At 42.1% G+C, this 18,966-nt stretch overlaps 1 protein-coding gene across 1 annotated transcript in view; it reads left to right on the top strand.

Annotated features, from left to right (window-relative positions):
* LOC309566734 (microtubule-associated protein tau-like) overlaps positions 1-18,966 on the top strand; it is a 133,873-nt gene that overhangs the window by 73,241 nt on the left and 41,666 nt on the right. The window contains exons 3-5 of the mRNA XM_082272006.1: positions 3,473-3,559; positions 11,394-11,468; positions 13,537-14,325. Of these exons, the coding sequence (XP_082128132.1) occupies positions 3,473-3,559; positions 11,394-11,468; positions 13,537-14,325 (951 nt within the window). The remainder of the gene's footprint in view (positions 1-3,472; positions 3,560-11,393; positions 11,469-13,536; positions 14,326-18,966) is intronic.

The following is an 18,966-nucleotide window of genomic DNA, read 5'->3' as shown; positions in this document are numbered from 1 at the left end:
CTATAGTCTGCTAGTTTTAATACCCCAATAATGTGCTTCATGGACCTTCCTGGGAATCGGGGTCACATTTCAGAGCAGGACCGGACGCACTGACATTCCATGCAATTCTCACCCTCTCGGTTACTCGGGCTGAGCCAAATCCAGAGGAGAGAAGGTAACGCGCTCATATTCTTCAGTTCATTGCAGGAATATTAGTTTAACTCAACAAACCAGCTTTTGTATGAAAATCATTACACATTTATTCAATTGTAAAATATCCGACCCCAAAAGATCTTCTTCTCCAACATGTACCATGTATTATGTATCATGGAAGCAAACCAAAAGCTGGAGAACAGAGGAGATTCCACAAACGTTTCCTGCCCACCTAACAACTTCTCATCTGATATTGGTCAGACACGGCCCCCCTCTTCTTCTGTACAACTGTCTGTCTTAGGACGTTTGTGACAAGGGTTGGGGCTCTGACAGCATAGAAGGAAGCACATTTCTAGTAAATGGAAAATGTATATTAGGCATATCCAAGCAAAAACATACAGTAAAATACAATACAGTGCTTTAATGAGGAAAAAAAACTTCAGTTGGGCTTAAAGGCCGAACTCAAGGAATTCAGCAAAATGTTTCAATAACACCATTAACTTTGGGTACCAGTTATTACATGTTTAAGATTTATCTCTTTCATTTACATCTGAGAGTATTATGAAGCTCTGAGAAGATAGCCTTCACTATACTTTGGCGCTCTCACAGGAGAGACTCTGCATCTCTGCCCGCCCTTCCTTCTGCTGCCCATTCACAGAAGCCTTTGTATTCTGTGAAGGAGTGTACATAAAACAAAGTGCTCCTATAGTGTGATAGCTCCCGCCCGGCGCTCCTTACTGATGTAAATTAAAGAGAGATAAGTCCAGGAGGTGGCACGTACCTTGTTGGACTTTAATGCTTTGTATACCTGCACATTTTACAAAATGACTGAATTCCTAGAGTTCAGCTTTAAAGTGGTTGTAAACCTCAGACATGAAATATGAACAAAGCATATCCTTCTATAGTGTGCACTTGTCTCAATTAAGAGCACTAAATATAATTTCTGTCTGCTGCCTCATTCCCCTGCTATCTGCATGAGTCACTTCTGAAAAATTTTCCAGAAACCAAGAGAAAAAAAAGTGACAAGGTAGAGACCTCCAGCCGTGTTCCTGTGTGCTGTGTGAAGGGTGTGTGTTCCTTCCCTCCAATTAGCTCTGGGCTCTCCTTACTGAGCTCTGCAGTGTTTAACTTCTTTCTGACAGCTCAGACAAGCTTTATAAAATTCTGCACTTTGAACAGATGTAGAGAAGAGAAGACTGCGATAAACAGGTACAACCTATGTCAGAAGATTTGTTTCATCTCTGTGTATCACCTAAGGATAGTCACTTCACTGGGTAAATGTATGGATTTACAACCACTTTAATGACCCACGGTGGCTAAATTTAGCTTCCTGTACTTGAGAGCCACATAACATAAGTAAAGATGTTTGTAAATGTTCTCTGATATATATAGAGAGAAGGTTTTGACATTGTATCTAGCATTGTGTTTCATAGTTGTCTGCCATATTGCCCATTACTGGGTAAAGTAGAACATGTGATAGGATTGGGCAGCCAAGACCACCTAAGCTCAGACATGGGTAGACCATTTTTACAGTTTAACGTTCAGCTGTATTGCTAGGGTTGTACCAGCTAATCATTTTTCCACTCCTAAATTAGTGTTCGAAATAAAAAGTCTAAAAATATAATAAAGTGAACTCGACCTAACCAAGTTTTTTTAAGGTACTAATCTGTGTTGGCCATCAAATCTATCTGTATATCCCCGTTGGAGCCCCTTGGAGCCTAGGCCCAAGTTAAAAATGGTGCCTTGACACTAATGCCCACTGAAGTCCTAACATTTGTCAAGTGACTGGGAGTGGGGTTAGCATTTGGAGGAGGAAGGGCTTAATGTCAATTTAGAAGATGATGTGACAGCCCAATTACAACCTTGGTCTATAGGGATCAGTTTCAAGGGTAATAAAGGTACTTTCAGACACCACAAGGTACCAGGTCTTCAGCGCCAAGTAATGATCACTTCTAATAGTAATATAGTCTTTTAGTAATAATAATAGTCTTCATTGTAATAAAAAAAAAAAAAGATATAACAACCTCTCATTGTAGAGTAAGCTCTTCATTCCCTGGATGTTAGGTCAGATGGGTGCTGGACACAACTAATGCCTCGTTTCCACTGAGCGGATCTGTTCGGATCGGTACGGTACGCTAGTTTGAGTGTTTCCATTATGAAAGTGGCCCATACAACCGAACCAAACCGCACCATTCCTGGTCCTGCTTCAGATGTAGGGCCATAGGAAATGGTACGGTACGGTTAGGGTGGAGCTACTGGCGTCACACGATAGATTCCACTGATTGGCGGACAGGAAAACCTCAATGCTGATGTCAAATGAAAGAGCAAAACAAACACCTCATTTGGTGTAAACCCCGCATGGTCCCTGGTGGCCCGACTTGCAGTGGAAATGCTCACCTAAATAGACCGGACCATTCTAACCCTCCCAAACTGTACCGACCCGAACCGTTCCGCTCAGTGGAAACGAGGCATTAGTGGACCACTCTGACATACAGATTTGCAGTAATGTTTGTAAAAGTACAAATAAAGGAGAACATTTTGGTGAGCACAAGGTCGGTGTCAGATTGGCTTGTAAAAATGGCCAGCCTATCACAGACCTTGCTGCCATGTTTTTGGCTCCAAATGGGTACCCATGTATAGTACTAAGAATATACAGTAAACACTGTACAGCCTGGGCAATGTGCAGTGCGGCATCAATACACAAACCAGGTACAAAAATTGCCATGCTTACAGCCCTCAGTCCTGGGTTCAAATCCCACGAAGGGCATGATATGCAAAAGGTTGTTGTGAAATTGCACCCACAGAATAAATATCAGTGTCATAAACATTAGCTGGCAGGATCAGAACGTACTCAGACTGATTTTGAGGTACCAAACACTAGCGTAGGTCCCATCAACAAAGCTGTGTTGGATTTTTATCTGCTAGTGTCCTCTTGCCATCCCCTTCCTTCTCTGAGATAAAAGCAACTCAGAGTATAGAGCACTTGGCAGAAAAGAACATAGTTTAAAGGTAAGGTCATCTCCCGATATCAAACCACCGCATATGGCCTATGCCTGGCCTAACAGATAATACATATCAAAAAAGAGGCTTTATCGTGTCATTATGTGCTACAGGACTGTGAGCATTGTCACTTTTACACTTTGTATATAAGTAAGTGTATAAGTAATCCCCATTGTTGGGAACAAATCCTGTCAAATTAGAACCTTGTCTGACCGTCTAGGAAAGCTGGTGACAAGATAACTGCGTAGACTTGCGAGGGCTTATAACGGGACGTTCCGCATATTTTAGGATTATTGCTCGGCTGACACTTAATGCCTGCTGTCTTATCATCCTCTTACAGACGGGGCCACAGTGCTAGAGGAGGATCTAGCCAATGGAGAAGCACTAAAAGAACAGGGTCACACTGAGATCCCTGAGGCTACCACCGGTAAGGCAGAAGTTGGCCAAGTTAACCGCTAATTTGCCAAGGTTGTGCTTGGGAGCACCATGTCCCTCTGATCTTGGCTTGTGTGGCTGTGCTTTTCTCTGCTGCTCTAAATCCTTGCAAAGGGCATACTTCCAATTCATGCAATAAAAGCTGGTTTTGGATCAATTATTTGTTAAAAGCAGATTATGAATTTGTTGAACAAAAAGCTCAATTACAATGACATACTATTTTTCCTGCTTGGAAATTCCTCTTACAAGTGAACCTCTATTTAACCCCCACAATTCCCATGTTCATTTCTTTAAAAAAAATACTTTAACCTTATTTCATAATTTTTTTTTGTATAGTCGTGCTGCTGATCTATGTCAGGCACTCTGCAGCCATTTCCTGTCTACATACATTTGCTCCAGCGACAGCTGCATGTCATCACTCACAATGGGCTTCCTGATGCTGTCAGTGGTGGAACATGCGGTATAAACATTGTAAAAGATGCTTATAGTCTCCACCAGAAGCACATGTAAGAGGGTGACGACGCAGTGGGGAGACTGAGAACACAACATTGTCACCCTATCACAGGAAGTGCCTGAACAAGATCCTTCATGGCAGGATTACCAAATATTCTTTTAAGGAAAGCAGCAATTTTAAAAAGGACTATAAATTTTAAAAACATTTTTAATTTTTAAATCTTTCTAATTTATTTCATTAGTTTTTTTTTTATACATTTTACTTTTTTTTTTTTTTTTAATGATTTGTGACTGAAATATTTAACGTTTTTTTAAAATATTTTTCCATTTTATATCCACGGTTATAGATATAGATATATATATATTGTAAGGGATTAGCTCGGTGGCGGGTGTGGATGACCCCTTGGGGGGTGCGTTTTCCCAGAGAGGTAGCCGACAAGTGCTTGCAAACAAACAGTGTGGTTTATTAAATGGTGTTTTCTTCACTAGGCTGTATGCAGCAAAACATCCAAAATAAAATAAAACAGAAAATAAATCCTTGCCTCTGTGGGCGGCTACCTTCTCACAACTGGAACCTGCCTAAGTGTCTGTCTCCAACCTACCGTCGGGCAGACTTCCTTGTCCTACAGCGGACACTCAATAGTCCTTTTATAATAGCTTCACAGGGCAACACAGTCCTTTTGTTTCTTTCACATCAACAGTTCGTCTTCTCACCTTTGAGACGTATTCACCCTTGGTTACCGTCCCGGGCACACATCACTCCGGGGGGTCTTCTCCCAGGCCCACACATCCTGTCGGGAGGCACACGCTGACTGTCCTCCTGCTCCCAGCCCACATGGCTTCAGGACACAGCTTCTGGAGGCAGCAAACAATAGGACTTTCTCTGAACAAATTATAGAGCCTTAACTCCCTCATTCTGAACAGGTGAAGGCCTTTCAACTTCCTGCTGGCTAGCTCTGTAGCCAACACCCTAAATTAATTAATGGACTTTCTAAATCAGGTGGAAATGTATCTCCTTCCTGTGACTACATTCCCAGATTTAGCTGACTTCCTGTCACATACCCCCCCCTCTTGTTTCAACCCTAGGGTTGGGACACATATTTCCAGGCACGCATGTGTCAGGCACTGCTGACTCACTGATAAGCCTCCTATTATCCTCAAGCTTCCGGATGAAACTGTTTTGTCATCTTCATTGACGGATTTCTCATAAATGCCACACAGTTTGTCTCTCATCTCATATACACATTCTTCAACTGCATTTTTGGCATCATTTTGCTCCTTCTCGTTTCTGTCATCTTCATTGACAGCTTTCTCATAAATGTCAGACAGCTTGTCCCTCATAACCGTCTGTCCAATCCACCATGGAGGACCGTGATCCATAGGCAACTCAATTGGGCTAGTCTTAATGTCTTCAACATTCTTAAGACGCCTCTCTCTGCAATCCATAAATGTTTTCCACAAAACTTTGAGAACCTTTGCTTCACTAAGCTTTGTTCCAAGTAGGGACTCTTGACATCCCTCTGTGACTTGAGTTGCCTCTCCATACAGCTGTACACAATCATTGACTTTTTGTTGTAAAAGGGAATGATCTTCCTTCTTGAGCTTTGCTTGCTCTAAGATGCTGTGCAGAGGATTTTCCAATTGAGACAACAGGCTGTCACACATTTCTTCAAAGTGACCCCTGTTCCTTTTCCCAGAGATATCAATATCATTCACCAAACATTTCATATTCATAGGCAGATCTGAAGCATTTGCACTCATCAACTTCTTAAACTTTTCGCCCTCCTGAGCGAGTCGCAGTAAAGGCCTACTATTTGATTTGATATTCAGTTTATATTTCTTGCCAAACTCTTCACAGAAGAAGCCAACCAGAACATCATCAACTTTCCTTCCACCAACATAGGGGTCAAAGGCAACAACACAGTTGAACCCAGCGATCTGGGTGGTATCCATTATAGACCTCCTCTCTGCATCAGTGAAGAAGCATGGAACTGCAACACATTCTTTTACAGGTTTCTTCAATGCACTTTCTGCTGAACTATTTGACCGCTCAAGGTCACCTAGTTCTTTTTCTCTATCTGAATTCCACATGGAATGCATCTCAAGATCACGATCAAACTTCTGCCACCCGTCTTTCACCAGTTCCATTTTGGAAACACTCCCTGAAAGGCACTTATTCATTTGCTTCACGTTTTCACCAACAGCCTTAGTTTTCTCCACTAGGTTTTCAGCCTGAACTGAGAAATCACCACATTTCTTACTCAGCTCCTTTGTTTGCTGAAGTTCTAATGATACATTTTCCAATGCTTGAAGTTTTTGAAGGAACGGTTCATTCCAAAGGGGTGATTCAAGCCACATGTCGTCACATTTCTGAGGCTCACTCAGGACAGACCCCAAAACACTGATCCTTTTAAAAACTGCATCAGGCACACTATCCCCTCTTTGGGACAGATCCTCTGTTGCCTGGAATTCCTCTTCCAGTTCCTGCAACGGAATCTTCATCTCTTCTACTTGCTGTTCTAAGGCTCGCTTAGACTTTTCTAGCTCCTGAACGCTTTTCACAACATCATCCTTGGAGCTGACCAATTCTTCCATTTCTGTACGCAGCTGTTTAACACTTTCTAGTCCAGCCTTACACTCTAGAGCTTCCTCCAAAGAGCGAGCCAAGAACAGGGCTTTGCTCTCGTTATCACGCACCTCCGTTTCTGCACGTGCGCGTTCTTCTGCATATTTTGCAGACACAGTCTTCTCTTCACCAAGCATCTGATCAAACTTCTTTTTCACATCTTCAACACACTGTAATGAACCAACGCTTTCTTCCATGCGTTTTTTCATATCCGCTATCTGAGCTTGCAATGTTGCGACTTGCTCTGATAGGTTTTTCTTTGCTTCCGCCTCCTCTTTTAATTGTTCCAGGAAGCCATTTTTCTCATCTTCCATTTGTTTGAGCTTTGTGCTAAAACTCAGCCTTTGACACCTCTCTTCCTGTAAGAGTTCCTGCGTGTCTTGCAGCTGCGATTCCAAGATAGAAAAATCTTCCGCAATTTCTCTAGATTTGCTGTCTGCTTGAGAAAGCTGATTTGTAACATTGTCCAACTCAACCTGCAGTCGGTTTGCCTTCTCTGACAGCTTAGCACACAATCGGTCACCTTCTGACACCTTGACTTGCGATTCCAGAAGCCGTGCCTCTACTTTTTCCCTCTTATGTTCACAATCTCCTTTTCCCTGCATAAGAGCCTTCACCTCATTGGCTAGCATCTGGGAATAAGAATGTAATTCTGCCACACAGGCTTCTTTCTCCTTTAACTGCTGCTGGACACGTTGGGCTTCCCCTTTCCAACTTTCACAGTCCGCACGCCATTCATCTACCACATTGCTCAAAGTAGTGTGCTCATACACAGTACTCAGTAATTTAGCCTCTCTTTCACTTTTCTCTTTGTCGCTGAGAGACAATGTCGCTTTCAGAGCAACATTCTGTTCCTGCGACTCCTGCAGGTCTATTTTTGTAGCTCCCAAAGACTGAAGACTTTTTTCCAGCTGATTACGCAACTCCAACATATCAGCCATACTTTGCTTCTGCAAAGTCTGAATTTCACTTTCCTTTTCCATGAGGATGGTATCTTTCTCCATTATAGTCTCTCTGCGTTTTTGCAACTCGACCAAAAGAAGAGCAGTGGATTCTTCCCACTGTGACACATGAGACTTGAGTAGTTCATTCGTTTCCTGCAAGTTTCTATGCTCCATTTTAAGCAATTCCAAGGCTTGTTCCTTTTCTTCCATTTTCCGTTGCAAGGCATCCAACTCAGCCCTGCACACATACTCGGTTTCCTCCAAACCGATGGCCTCCATTGGCTGCTGGCGTCTCTGTTTCCAGCCTGCCATGCTCTCTTGATGAGCCTTTTGTTGAGCTGCAAAGCTCTGCTGAAAATCCGCATTTGCCTGCTGTTGAGCTGCATTTGCTTGCTGTTGAGCTGCATTTGATATAATCAGATGTTTCAACATCTCCTCCATTTTGAGTTTACTTTTCATCTGAGCACACTGCGTCTCCATAGCGGTTTCATCAGTGTTGCTAGGGACAACAACCTTCCTCTTTAGTAGACTCTCTTTAGGCATGGATGGGGCTGGTTCAGACGGCAACATCCCCTCCATCCATAGAATCCGGTCTCTCATTTCATCTATCTTTGCATTCTTCAGGCGTTTTGAACGCCCCATCTTCAATAACTCCACAAACAAATTTTTCACAGTCCAGCAAAAATTTTTCAGACCACTGTCTCTTTAACACATGTAGTTTTTCTCTCTCTTGCAAGATCTCTTTTCCTGCACACACAGTTTGTGCAGTCACTTGCACCAGACACAACAAAGTTCATCAAATAATTTTGAGACCGCTGTCTCTTTAAAACACTTTTTTTTTTTCTGTCAGGATCTTCTCTCCTGCACACATAGATTGTGCAATCTCATGCACCAGATAAAGTTCATCAAACATTTGCACTTCCTTGCAGGGATCTCTGCTTATGCCCACTGCATACCTCCACCATATGTAAGGGATTAGCTCGGTGGCGGGTGTGGATGACCCCTTGGGGGGTGCGTTTTCCCAGAGAGGTAGCCGACAAGTGCTTGCAAACAAACAGTGTGGTTTATTAAATGGTGTTTTCTTCACTAGGCTGTATGCAGCAAAACATCCAAAATAAAATAAAACAGAAAATAAATCCTTGCCTCTGTGGGCGGCTACCTTCTCACAACTGGAACCTGCCTAAGTGTCTGTCTCCAACCTACCGTCGGGCAGACTTCCTTGTCCTACAGCGGACACTCAATAGTCCTTTTATAATAGCTTCACAGGGCAACACAGTCCTTTTGTTTCTTTCACATCAACAGTTCGTCTTCTCACCTTTGAGACGTATTCACCCTTGGTTACCGTCCCGGGCACACATCACTCCGGGGGGTCTTCTCCCAGGCCCACACATCCTGTCGGGAGGCACACGCTGACTGTCCTCCTGCTCCCAGCCCACATGGCTTCAGGACACAGCTTCTGGAGGCAGCAAACAATAGGACTTTCTCTGAACAAATTATAGAGCCTTAACTCCCTCATTCTGAACAGGTGAAGGCCTTTCAACTTCCTGCTGGCTAGCTCTGTAGCCAACACCCTAAATTAATTAATGGACTTTCTAAATCAGGTGGAAATGTATCTCCTTCCTGTGACTACATTCCCAGATTTAGCTGACTTCCTGTCACAATATATATATATATATAGATATATATATATATATCTATATATATATATATAATATATATAATTTTTTAAAATTCATTTTTATTAGAATTATTTAAATATAATTTTTAAATATTAACAATGACTTTAAATTTATAAATATTTTTACAATTTTAATTTATTTATTAAACTGATTCCTGAGCTGAAATGCAGGCAGGGGTGCCTTACCGATAGTGAAAACTCCACACCATTTTTGCCTTCTATCTTTGGCGTCTAGTTAATGATTTCATTGACAACCTTACTGACCAATAGTGAGGCACAGGGGGTCATCTAAGTGATGGCTTCCATGTAAAAGTCAATGTTTGCAAATGAATGCACCTGGATGTTTTTGAAAATACACTATATTGTCAAAAGTATTGGGAGTATTGACCTCACAAATGCACTTCTGGAAGAATGGTCAAACATTCCCATAGACACACTCCTAAACCTTGTGGACAGCCTTCCCAGAAGAGTTGAAGCTGTTATAGCTGCAAAGGTTGGGCCAACTCAATACTGAATCCTACGGACTAAGACTGGGATGTCATTAAACTTCATGTGCGTGTGAAGGCAGGCGTCCCAATACTTTTGACAATATAGTGTAGCTTGAGGTATGAGCAGGTATGTCTAGGTGCCTGTGTTTACATTCTTGGATCAGTTTGGTTTATTTCATTATAGGTACAATTTAAAGCCAATCCAAAGCCCAAACTTTTTTGTCAAAACATTTATGGATAGAGTGTAAAAAGGTTGGCAAACTTGTAAGGCTCTATTGGTCCTTGCTGGGGAGATTCCCCCTCTCTATTTGTCTTGGTAAACACTGCCAAGGAGACCAAAAGTAGTAAGTAAAAAAATAAAAAAATAATAAAAAAACAGAAATAAAGTGCAAATCTCCCAACATTGATTGCGGATTATTGGAATATTGTCAGGGTGAACCTCAGAATGGTGCCATGTCCCTAGGATATGAACAATATGGAAAATCCCCTTTTATTTATTGCTTTTATCTATATATAATCTACTATTCCTTTGGTGCCAATAAAGTCCCATCCATAGGGGATTTTCCATATTTTTTAACACTTATTGCAGTGACGTTTTTCATAGATGAATTGAACTTTGACTGGTTCAGCAGGGACCAGCCAAATTTGATCCATCTATGAGCAGGCTGGCTGTACAGAAGACTATCTCTTGATCAACTTCAGTACAACCAGCCTGTTTGAAAATGTGTGCTCGATCAGTGCCGCCGGCACTCTCTCCGCTGTCAGAATACAATGGCACTGTGGGGGGGGGGGGGATCCGGGGTTTGGATACTCTATCCAAACCTTAAAAAAGTCTTGACTTTAGATATACTTTTTTAGGGAACTACAACACAGATTTTCCAATCTAGAACAGTCTCTTCCCTACCAGCACCTATTTAAAACTATAAAAATACATTATCCTTGATCCATAGCCTTCTTCTATCCATAGATCTTCTACTGCAGCCCTGAACTGCTTCACTTTGCCACCTTCTATTGCCGATAAGTCGTCCTGTCTACCCACTCTTGTCCTTTAGCCTGATATTGCTTCTTTTGCACTCTGCGCATTACAGCTTTCAGCGCTTTCCTCTTTCTGGAATGGGCATCTCTTCTGTCTCTTTGATTCCTCCTTTAATAATCGAACCCCCTTGCAACTGTTTCACTTTGCCACCTTCTATTGCCTTTGCCTATAAGTCGTCCTGTCTACCCACTCTTGTCCTTTAGCCTGATCTTGCTTCTTTTGCACTCTGCGCATTACAGCTTTCCTCTTTCTGGAATGGGCATCTCTTCTATCTCTTTGATTCCTCCTTTAATAATCTGACCCCCTTGCACTGATTCCCGCAGCATTTTTCTGGTACCATTGCACTTTTATTTCTATTCCTGCTGAGATTTGGTCACACGACTGTGCTGTGTCACCAGAATTGCCCCAGCTAAGTATGGCATTCAGCAGTTCCCTTTCTGCTGAAATCATTTATAATGGATATCTCCCTTTCAAGGGGCTCTGCAGCCTGCATTGCTTCTTCAACATGTTTGACCCCTATCAGCAGAGCCTGGTTTAATCTTGGTGTGTGTGTGGGCACCTAGAACCATTTACTTGATGTTCTGTTTATGTCCTTCAACAGAGGAAGCTGGTGTTGGAGACACCCCCAGCCACGAGGACCAGGCTGCAGGGGATGCAGCAAAAGGTACAGTCCCTGGTATGTGTTAATTATATAGCTACTCATGGGGGATTATACTTGGCCTGATCTCTCTCAACAGAGGTGTTTAAAATACAAATTGTCATCTAGGTGATAATTGGCATATTCATCTTTTCTCACCAATGGAGAGCATCCAAGGATGACTCTGTTGGAGACACACTCAGTGAACGGGCTGTGCAGATGCAATTGTGTAACCATGTTATACAGGATGGTGGAGAGAGAGCGTGCAAAGCACCGAACTAGTACTAACCGCAGTTCATCTCATAAGTAAGCTGAAGGCTGATTGGTTGCCCCTACAATTTATATTAGAACAAGGTCCAGGTCCGTAACCAGGTCACAAACCAACCAGAATCCACTTAGTACTGGTAACTTGGGTAAAGTGCATATTGATAGGTTACTACAGTTGGCACTCTTTGCAGTGTTAAAACATATACTGCTGAATATTATGTAATAGGGCTATATTTTACCAAAATGAGACTGGTTTTAAATAGGCATCAGTTTTGTTTATCCCTTAGTAAGCAGATTGATAAACTTTGATTTCTGATTGGTTGCTAGGAATCACAGACCACAAAAGCAGTATGTGTCCATGATTACAACAATTTGCTTACTGCTGAGATGTCGCGAGCACTCCATTGCAAACATATATGCACATTTTTTTAGTGCAATGTCACATGAGTCATGTAAGCCAACATTTCGGGGGCCATGCATGGTCCCTTCATTATGGTGACTTGAGGAAGGGACACTGCATGGCCCCAAAACGTTTGCTTACTTGAATTATGTGACATTGCAGTAATAGAAAAAGAGTGTAAATGTTTGCAATGAAGTGCTGGGGAGGTCTCTTCTTTTCTCTGTGAATTGCATGTGCCATCGGCTGCAGTCACTACAAGCACTTATCTGTTACCAAAGTTGTTGGAAGGGGCGCAGTCCTATTCCTCTTAATATATTTGTTTTCGACTGCATTCATTTTATTATTATTCTGGGTTTATATAGTGCCAACAAGAAGGTTAGGATGGCTCCTGAGTGCTTACACTATTTAGCAAAGGCTGTTTGTAGAGAACCAGTCACGAATGGGAATCTATAATTGGTGACAGGAACACAGACAAGCCCTCTCCCTCTTGGATCTCCTATGTGTAATCAGAATAGGACACATTGTAAACAGAAGAGAGGGCTCTGATGCCCAGAGGTTGACTGTAGCAAGTGAGGACCCCTCTGTGTTTCTGGAAGAGGGGGCGCAGATTGGGAAGTATCACTTAGTCCAAAACTTCCCCTTAAAGGCCATTAGTCTGTTATGCAGACACAAACCTAAAATTTATGTAAACCCCAACAATCAAGATCCCTTATTTTCTCTATTTTGTTCTGTTCAATATACCAGTGAAATTGTTTTCTTGCATCTGTTCAATATGAGCAAAAAATGCCAGTTGATCGGTGAAAACCTGTAGAGACCCAAAAACATAGTGCCTATGCTGCACACAAATCCCAACAGTCTTATCAGCCGTGCCCCGTTCACCTTTGTTAACAACATAGTGGGAGGTGTTACATACTTACTCTCTTGGGTGACAACGCTGCTTATCCCTATATATGGTTCAGGGAATGAGCTTTGCCACCCTAGGACAAGAAGTATGTAACTGGTGGGATTTCCTATTAATAATAAAAAGGAAAAAAGAAAACGAATGCAACCACCAAAAGTTAGATCTTGGCAAAGCTGCAATATATTACATTGTCTTTCATGGGTTTATAAACACTTAATTTATCAATACATGGACATTGATGATAATCTGCAGCTTTATAGTTGGCTGTAAAGCTGTAGATGTAAAGTGTACATGTATAATCTATTGCATACTGTAACATAATATCTATTGTTTGTCCGGCACCTAATCTCTTTCATTTTCATCTTCGCATTTGGGTTTGATAGATCAGGGTTGGACAAATTGGTGCCATGTATAATGTTTTATGCACATTTGCTTGGAATTTAGCTTGCCCTAAGTTAGTCGTTTTTGATTATTTGACACACATTCATTACAAGTTTCATTTTACTGCATCAAACTTGCCATTTTTACCCAAACCCCAGAAATTAAACCCTCAGCAGCCACAGGCGAGACAGAGTCACAGGAGCTTTCTGGCAGCACTCCAGAAACAGAATCACAACGGGAAATGGCGGACATTTCTGAAACTTCAGATTGGACTGAGAAGGAAACACACCCAGAAGACTGTTGCATTGTTACTGGAGACACATACGAAGATATCAGTGCAGGGTGGACGGCCATAAGTGGTGAGGTTACAGAACCTTCAGAAAGACCAGAAAAACTGCATGACTTATCCAGGGGAACTAACGGCAAAGAATATGATCAAGATGGTTATGAAGGCAACCACATCTCATGGGAGGAACCCAGCGATGAAGGTGGAGAGTTAGAGCAGGACATTGTTTGTTCTGGAGGCATTGGGGAAGAGTCGCCTCTCGTTCTAGAGCCTCAGACAAATGGTCTAGCGATTGAAAGCTTTACGGCAGTGGATGCCAACAAGCTGCTTCATGGTTCTGTTTTCACTGAGCTGAACCATAAAGAAGAGGATGGAGCAGAGAAGCCATATGTTGACTTAGTAGCTGGTACTTTCTCTGCAGAAGACCAGTTGGTCCTTCCTCGCCCACGGCCCTCTCTGTCTGTTTACCAAGTGGAGGTCGATGCCAACAGAACCATAGACGGTGAGAACAAACTAGAACCATCTGAAGCTGCAGGTACACCTAGTGAAGAAATCGCAGGACAGCCTTCTCCAGTTAGCAGTGAGACTGTGGTGCCCCACAGAAAAAGAATCTCTCCACATGGGTCTGGAATACCTGTCAGCCGTGTTCCTGTTTTCAGAGGTGTGTTTCCAGTTGACTTCTAATGTGGCTGATCTACTAAAGCCTTCACTGACCTCCCATGGCTGCCTTCTGCTTTTCTAACTTGCTTGAAGGACGCAGTTGCAGGTGTGCACACCCTGTACCTTCCCTTTTCACCCTTCCCCAGTATTGTTCTAGATGGTTTTGTGTCACCCATAGAGCATGACATAACTGCATGTTCTCTGTCCACCCCCACCTCACTGCATGTCTGCCCACTGCGCACATCATGTGTGCTCATCTAACACTGAGAGGCACTTAGACATTGGGTTACCACGGCTCTGCTATACCAAAGCATATTCAGGAAAACAAATTTTTTTTTTTGTTTAATCTCACCTTCTCTGGTTTTCATATTAACCTTGGTGCTCTCTCTGTTCAATGATGAATCACTTGGTGTTTGAGTTAGATCCTCCTTGCTTGAAGTTGATTATTTGATCTATAGAAATTGACAAGCCCTTTAATCTAGATTAGTGGCCTGTGTTTTTGCTTTAGTGTACTTTCTAGATGTTCTAAATCATTTATATGATTATCTTGTTGTCAGTGGTATGTTAACATTTTCTACAGATCTACCATGTGAAGGAAAAACGCCTGTTTAAGCAATGTTCCCTGTGCCATGTGGATCAGAGCTATCTTATATGTGACCATCTGCTGCCTCTCAGCAATTGTTCAGTACCTGTTGGTCTAAGTCAGTCACTAACCTTTTTCTGTTTGGGGCGCCCTTAAAATGTATTTTCAGTTTCTAGGCACACCCGTCCAAGGCTTAGTTCACTTTACTGCGTGTTGCAGAACACGCACAAAATCGCACTAATTCCTGACATGCAGAAAAATGCTCTGCTCTTTAGAGGTGTCATTAATTCTTAACAGCACCCCACACATTGGCAAAAGTGGGCTGTGTTTGGTGCGGCACAATTTTACAAAAAGGGTCGGGGGCTTCTCTCTCAGCATTTCTGCGGGTTGGGCAGCCTATTCATTACACACAACACGCAGCTACACAGATGTGAACCAAGGGCTTGTTCACATGTGAGGTTGGGGGCTGGTAAAACCATGTGGTTTAGCAGAGGCAGCAACTGGGGGTGTAGATATGATGTGGCTGCAGCTGGAAATATACCTGGGGTGAATGGGGCTGCACTGCAACCACCACGCAACTGTGTGCATTGCAGGCGATTGCGGTGTGGTGATGCTGCATTTAGGGGGTTAAAACAGATGGTAAGGAGGCAACCTATTGCCTCTTTACCACCTGTCAAATGCTTTTGAAAAGTGATCTTAACATGGATTTCTTGTCAGAGGAGTGACAGTCTTTTCTGCTATTACAAACAAGCCCTAAAAAAGCAGTTCTGATAGTATAATAGGGGGTCAGGATTAAAAGTAACATACATTCACACACACACGTATAAATTCCTTTAAAAAGTTGCAGTACAGTACCTTCCCTTACACAGCCGGTACTGCACTGTAGGGGGAGGCAGAGAGCACACAATCCCCCTCACCTTTGCTTTCACTTTGCTGAGTGTGTTCCACAGTCTGACCGAGCTCCCGATCCCCAGCCGAACTGTACATCTCATTTGACAGCTTTTCACTACCAGGATGCCGTGCCACCCTCTGAGGACCTCTGGTGGCACCCCAGTTGAGAAAGGCTGGTCTAACTTATGCAGTTCCAATAAATGGAAGATCAAGCAGAGGTTTCATCATTTTATATTTTTATGTGTAGTAGCTATTATTAATATTACTGTTCGCATTAAAAATGTTTTTTGAGTGTTATTGCTTACCTTTAGGCAGTGTACTCATGCAAAACTCTTTGAAGTTCTCTTGGTAGGGTGCTCCATCTGGGAGAGCCATTCAAAATGGCAAAGTTTTCATTGACAGTGTTGCCTGTAACCTTCACTCAGTGGTGCATTATAGCATGCAACGAATACCTGGCTTGGTGCTTGTGTATAGAGCTCTGTAGCTTATTATCCCTGGATAGCTGGGAGCTCTCAGCATAGACTAAGGTGTGTCCAAACTCAGTGGCGCCTAAAACATTTAGATGTTGCTCACAAGCTGGTAAGGTAATGCCAAGTCCAATCTCTTGCTCACCCATTGGCAGCCCACAAGTCAATGCAGTGATCTCAAGAGCCAATAGAATGGAACCCACATTGGTTTCTAAGATTCCATGTAAAGGGGAAAGCCTGATTCATGACTTGAAGGTCGAGTTGAGGCCTGTATACAATGCATGTTGGAGTTCTATTGGTTTCATTAATACATAAAAGGTATTTTGGTGACCACTAAAAATAGGTTCAGACTTTTTTAGTGCCTGCTTTTAAGGGAATATGTTGATTTTAAATATTTTGGGCCGTGTCATGTTCACTTTAACTGCTTCAAAACCGGGCACTTTCACCCCATTCCCGCTTAGGTCAGTTTTCAGGTTTCAGCGATGTCGTGCTTTGAATGACAATAACTGCTTCAAAACCGGGCACTTTCACCCCATTCCCGCTTAGGTCAGTTTTCAGGTTTCAGCGATGTCGTGCTTTGAATGACAATTGCGCAGTCATGCAACACTGTACCCATATGAAATATTTATCTTTTTTTTTTTTGAGCACAAATACAGCTTTTTTTTTTTGATGGTATATATTCACCACTGGGTGTTTCTATTTATTGCTAAATAAACAAAAAATTACAGAAAATTTTGAAAGAAAAAAAAAGTGTTCATCTTAGTTTCTGTTAGAAATATTTTGTAAAAAAATAATTTTTCTTCATGAATTTAGGCCAAAATGTATTCCGCTGCATTTCCTTCAAAATAACCAAAATCGGTGTATATTTAGTCTGTAGAAAATTCATAGTCTACAAACTACGGTATGTCTGAAGTTTGATTAATCCTGATGTACTGGTGGCCTATCTCAATTCTTGAGGCCTGAAAATGCCAGGACAGTACAAATATCCCCCAAATTACCTCTTTTTAGAAAGTAGACAGTCCGAGGTATTTTGTAAGAGGCATGGCAAGTTTTTTGAATGTGCAATTTTTTGTCACAATATTTTGAAAAATGAAAATATTGTACAAAAATATTTTTTTCCAATTTAGTTTTAATTTTTACATACTGCCACCAGTGCAGTACAGCGTTATCATATAATGGGTTTGGCGGTAAACAGGGACACTGACTGGTAACTGTATTAAAAAAATTATTATAATAATTTTTTCAAATTGTTTTCCCCTTTTTAACTATTCTTTTTTTTTTTTTTAACACACTGTGACCAGAGCAATACAGTGCTACCATAGTAACACTGTACTACTCTAGGGAAGTGATCATGATTTTTTTTTTTTTTTTTTTACACATTATGATTGTTTATACCTGTGAGTTTCACTGTTATAAGCAAGTATTTTTACTGAATGAAACTGATTCATTTAGTGTGTTTTGTTGCGATTAGCTGATTGGCCACAGCTAATCACATGGTACAGATGGGCTGTGATTGGCCCTGTCTGTACCATGTGATCACTTTGACTTATCATAGCTAGCAACGCAATTGTACAAAATGAATGGCATGAAAGGAAGCCATCCATTGTTTACAACTGTCATGTGACCTGTTGTGATTGGTCATAGTGATCACGTGATAAGGGTTTAATATTCAAAAGCAACCAGCTACAGCCAGAGTATAAAAGCCTGTCCCATGAGAGCATGCTGCATAGAAGGACCCCTGCTCTCTGTTTCGCAGCATTATAATTGGTAAATGTTTTTTCATAAAGCTATGGCTGCTTTCTGAAGAAAATAAACTGTAAGTCTTTGCACACCTTTTTGTTTGATGTACATAGAATGTATTTAGCTAAATACAATTATAGTTTAATTGGGCTTTGAGGAAGCCTCACAAAAATTTCCTCAAGATTATTTGCCTATTTCCATACTTGTAGTCATGTACAGTGCTGTATCTTGGCCTAGGCCAACAAGGCCCAGGCCTAGGGCAGCACTTTGCAGGGGGGGCAGCAAAAAAGCTGCACCCCCGCACAAAAAAAAAAAAAAAACAGCCTTCTCCCGGCTCCCACATGAAAAGGGTACCCACCGGCTTGTGCTACACTTTTAGTATAGGGCCAGTCGAATTGGGCTGGAGGGCAGGGTCCAGGAGGAAAATCACTCTGGCACCCCCATAAAGCAGTCACACTGCTACCTCCCAGTATGATAATACCGGCCGGTGAAGACATTCGGACAGACCACAGGCCGCCAACCACACTTAATACAACTAGCCCGATGTTCGCCAATGCTAATAAGTGTGGCTGATGGGCAGTAATGAGGCTGCACTGATGGGCACTGATAAGGCGGTACTGATGAGGCTACACTGGTGGTCACTGATAGACTGCGGTTGTGGTTTGTGGATTACAGATGACAGGACAGGTCATAAACAGGAAGGGGTGTGTCCTTTACAGGAAGAGGTCGGTCATTTTTAAATTAGGGGGTGCACAAGTTTACTCAGGCCTAGGGCAGCACAAAACCTAAATACATCACTGGTCATGTAGCCTGAAGGGAGGAAATGGAGTCAGGTTGGTCTAGATACAAACAACCTGGAGAAAACACAAGGGTAGACCCAGGAAAAGTCTGGATGTGTGTCCAAGCATAGTTTTTTTTTTTTTATAGGGGGGGGGGGGGTTGTAGAAAACGATCTCCCTTT

The sequence above is a fragment of the Pelophylax lessonae genome, assembly GCF_965119305.1.
Source record: "Pelophylax lessonae genome assembly, chromosome: 11".
Taxonomy (NCBI): domain Eukaryota; kingdom Metazoa; phylum Chordata; class Amphibia; order Anura; family Ranidae; genus Pelophylax; species Pelophylax lessonae.
Note: the sequence above shows the minus strand (reverse complement) of the source record. Positions and strands in the feature narration are given on the sequence as shown.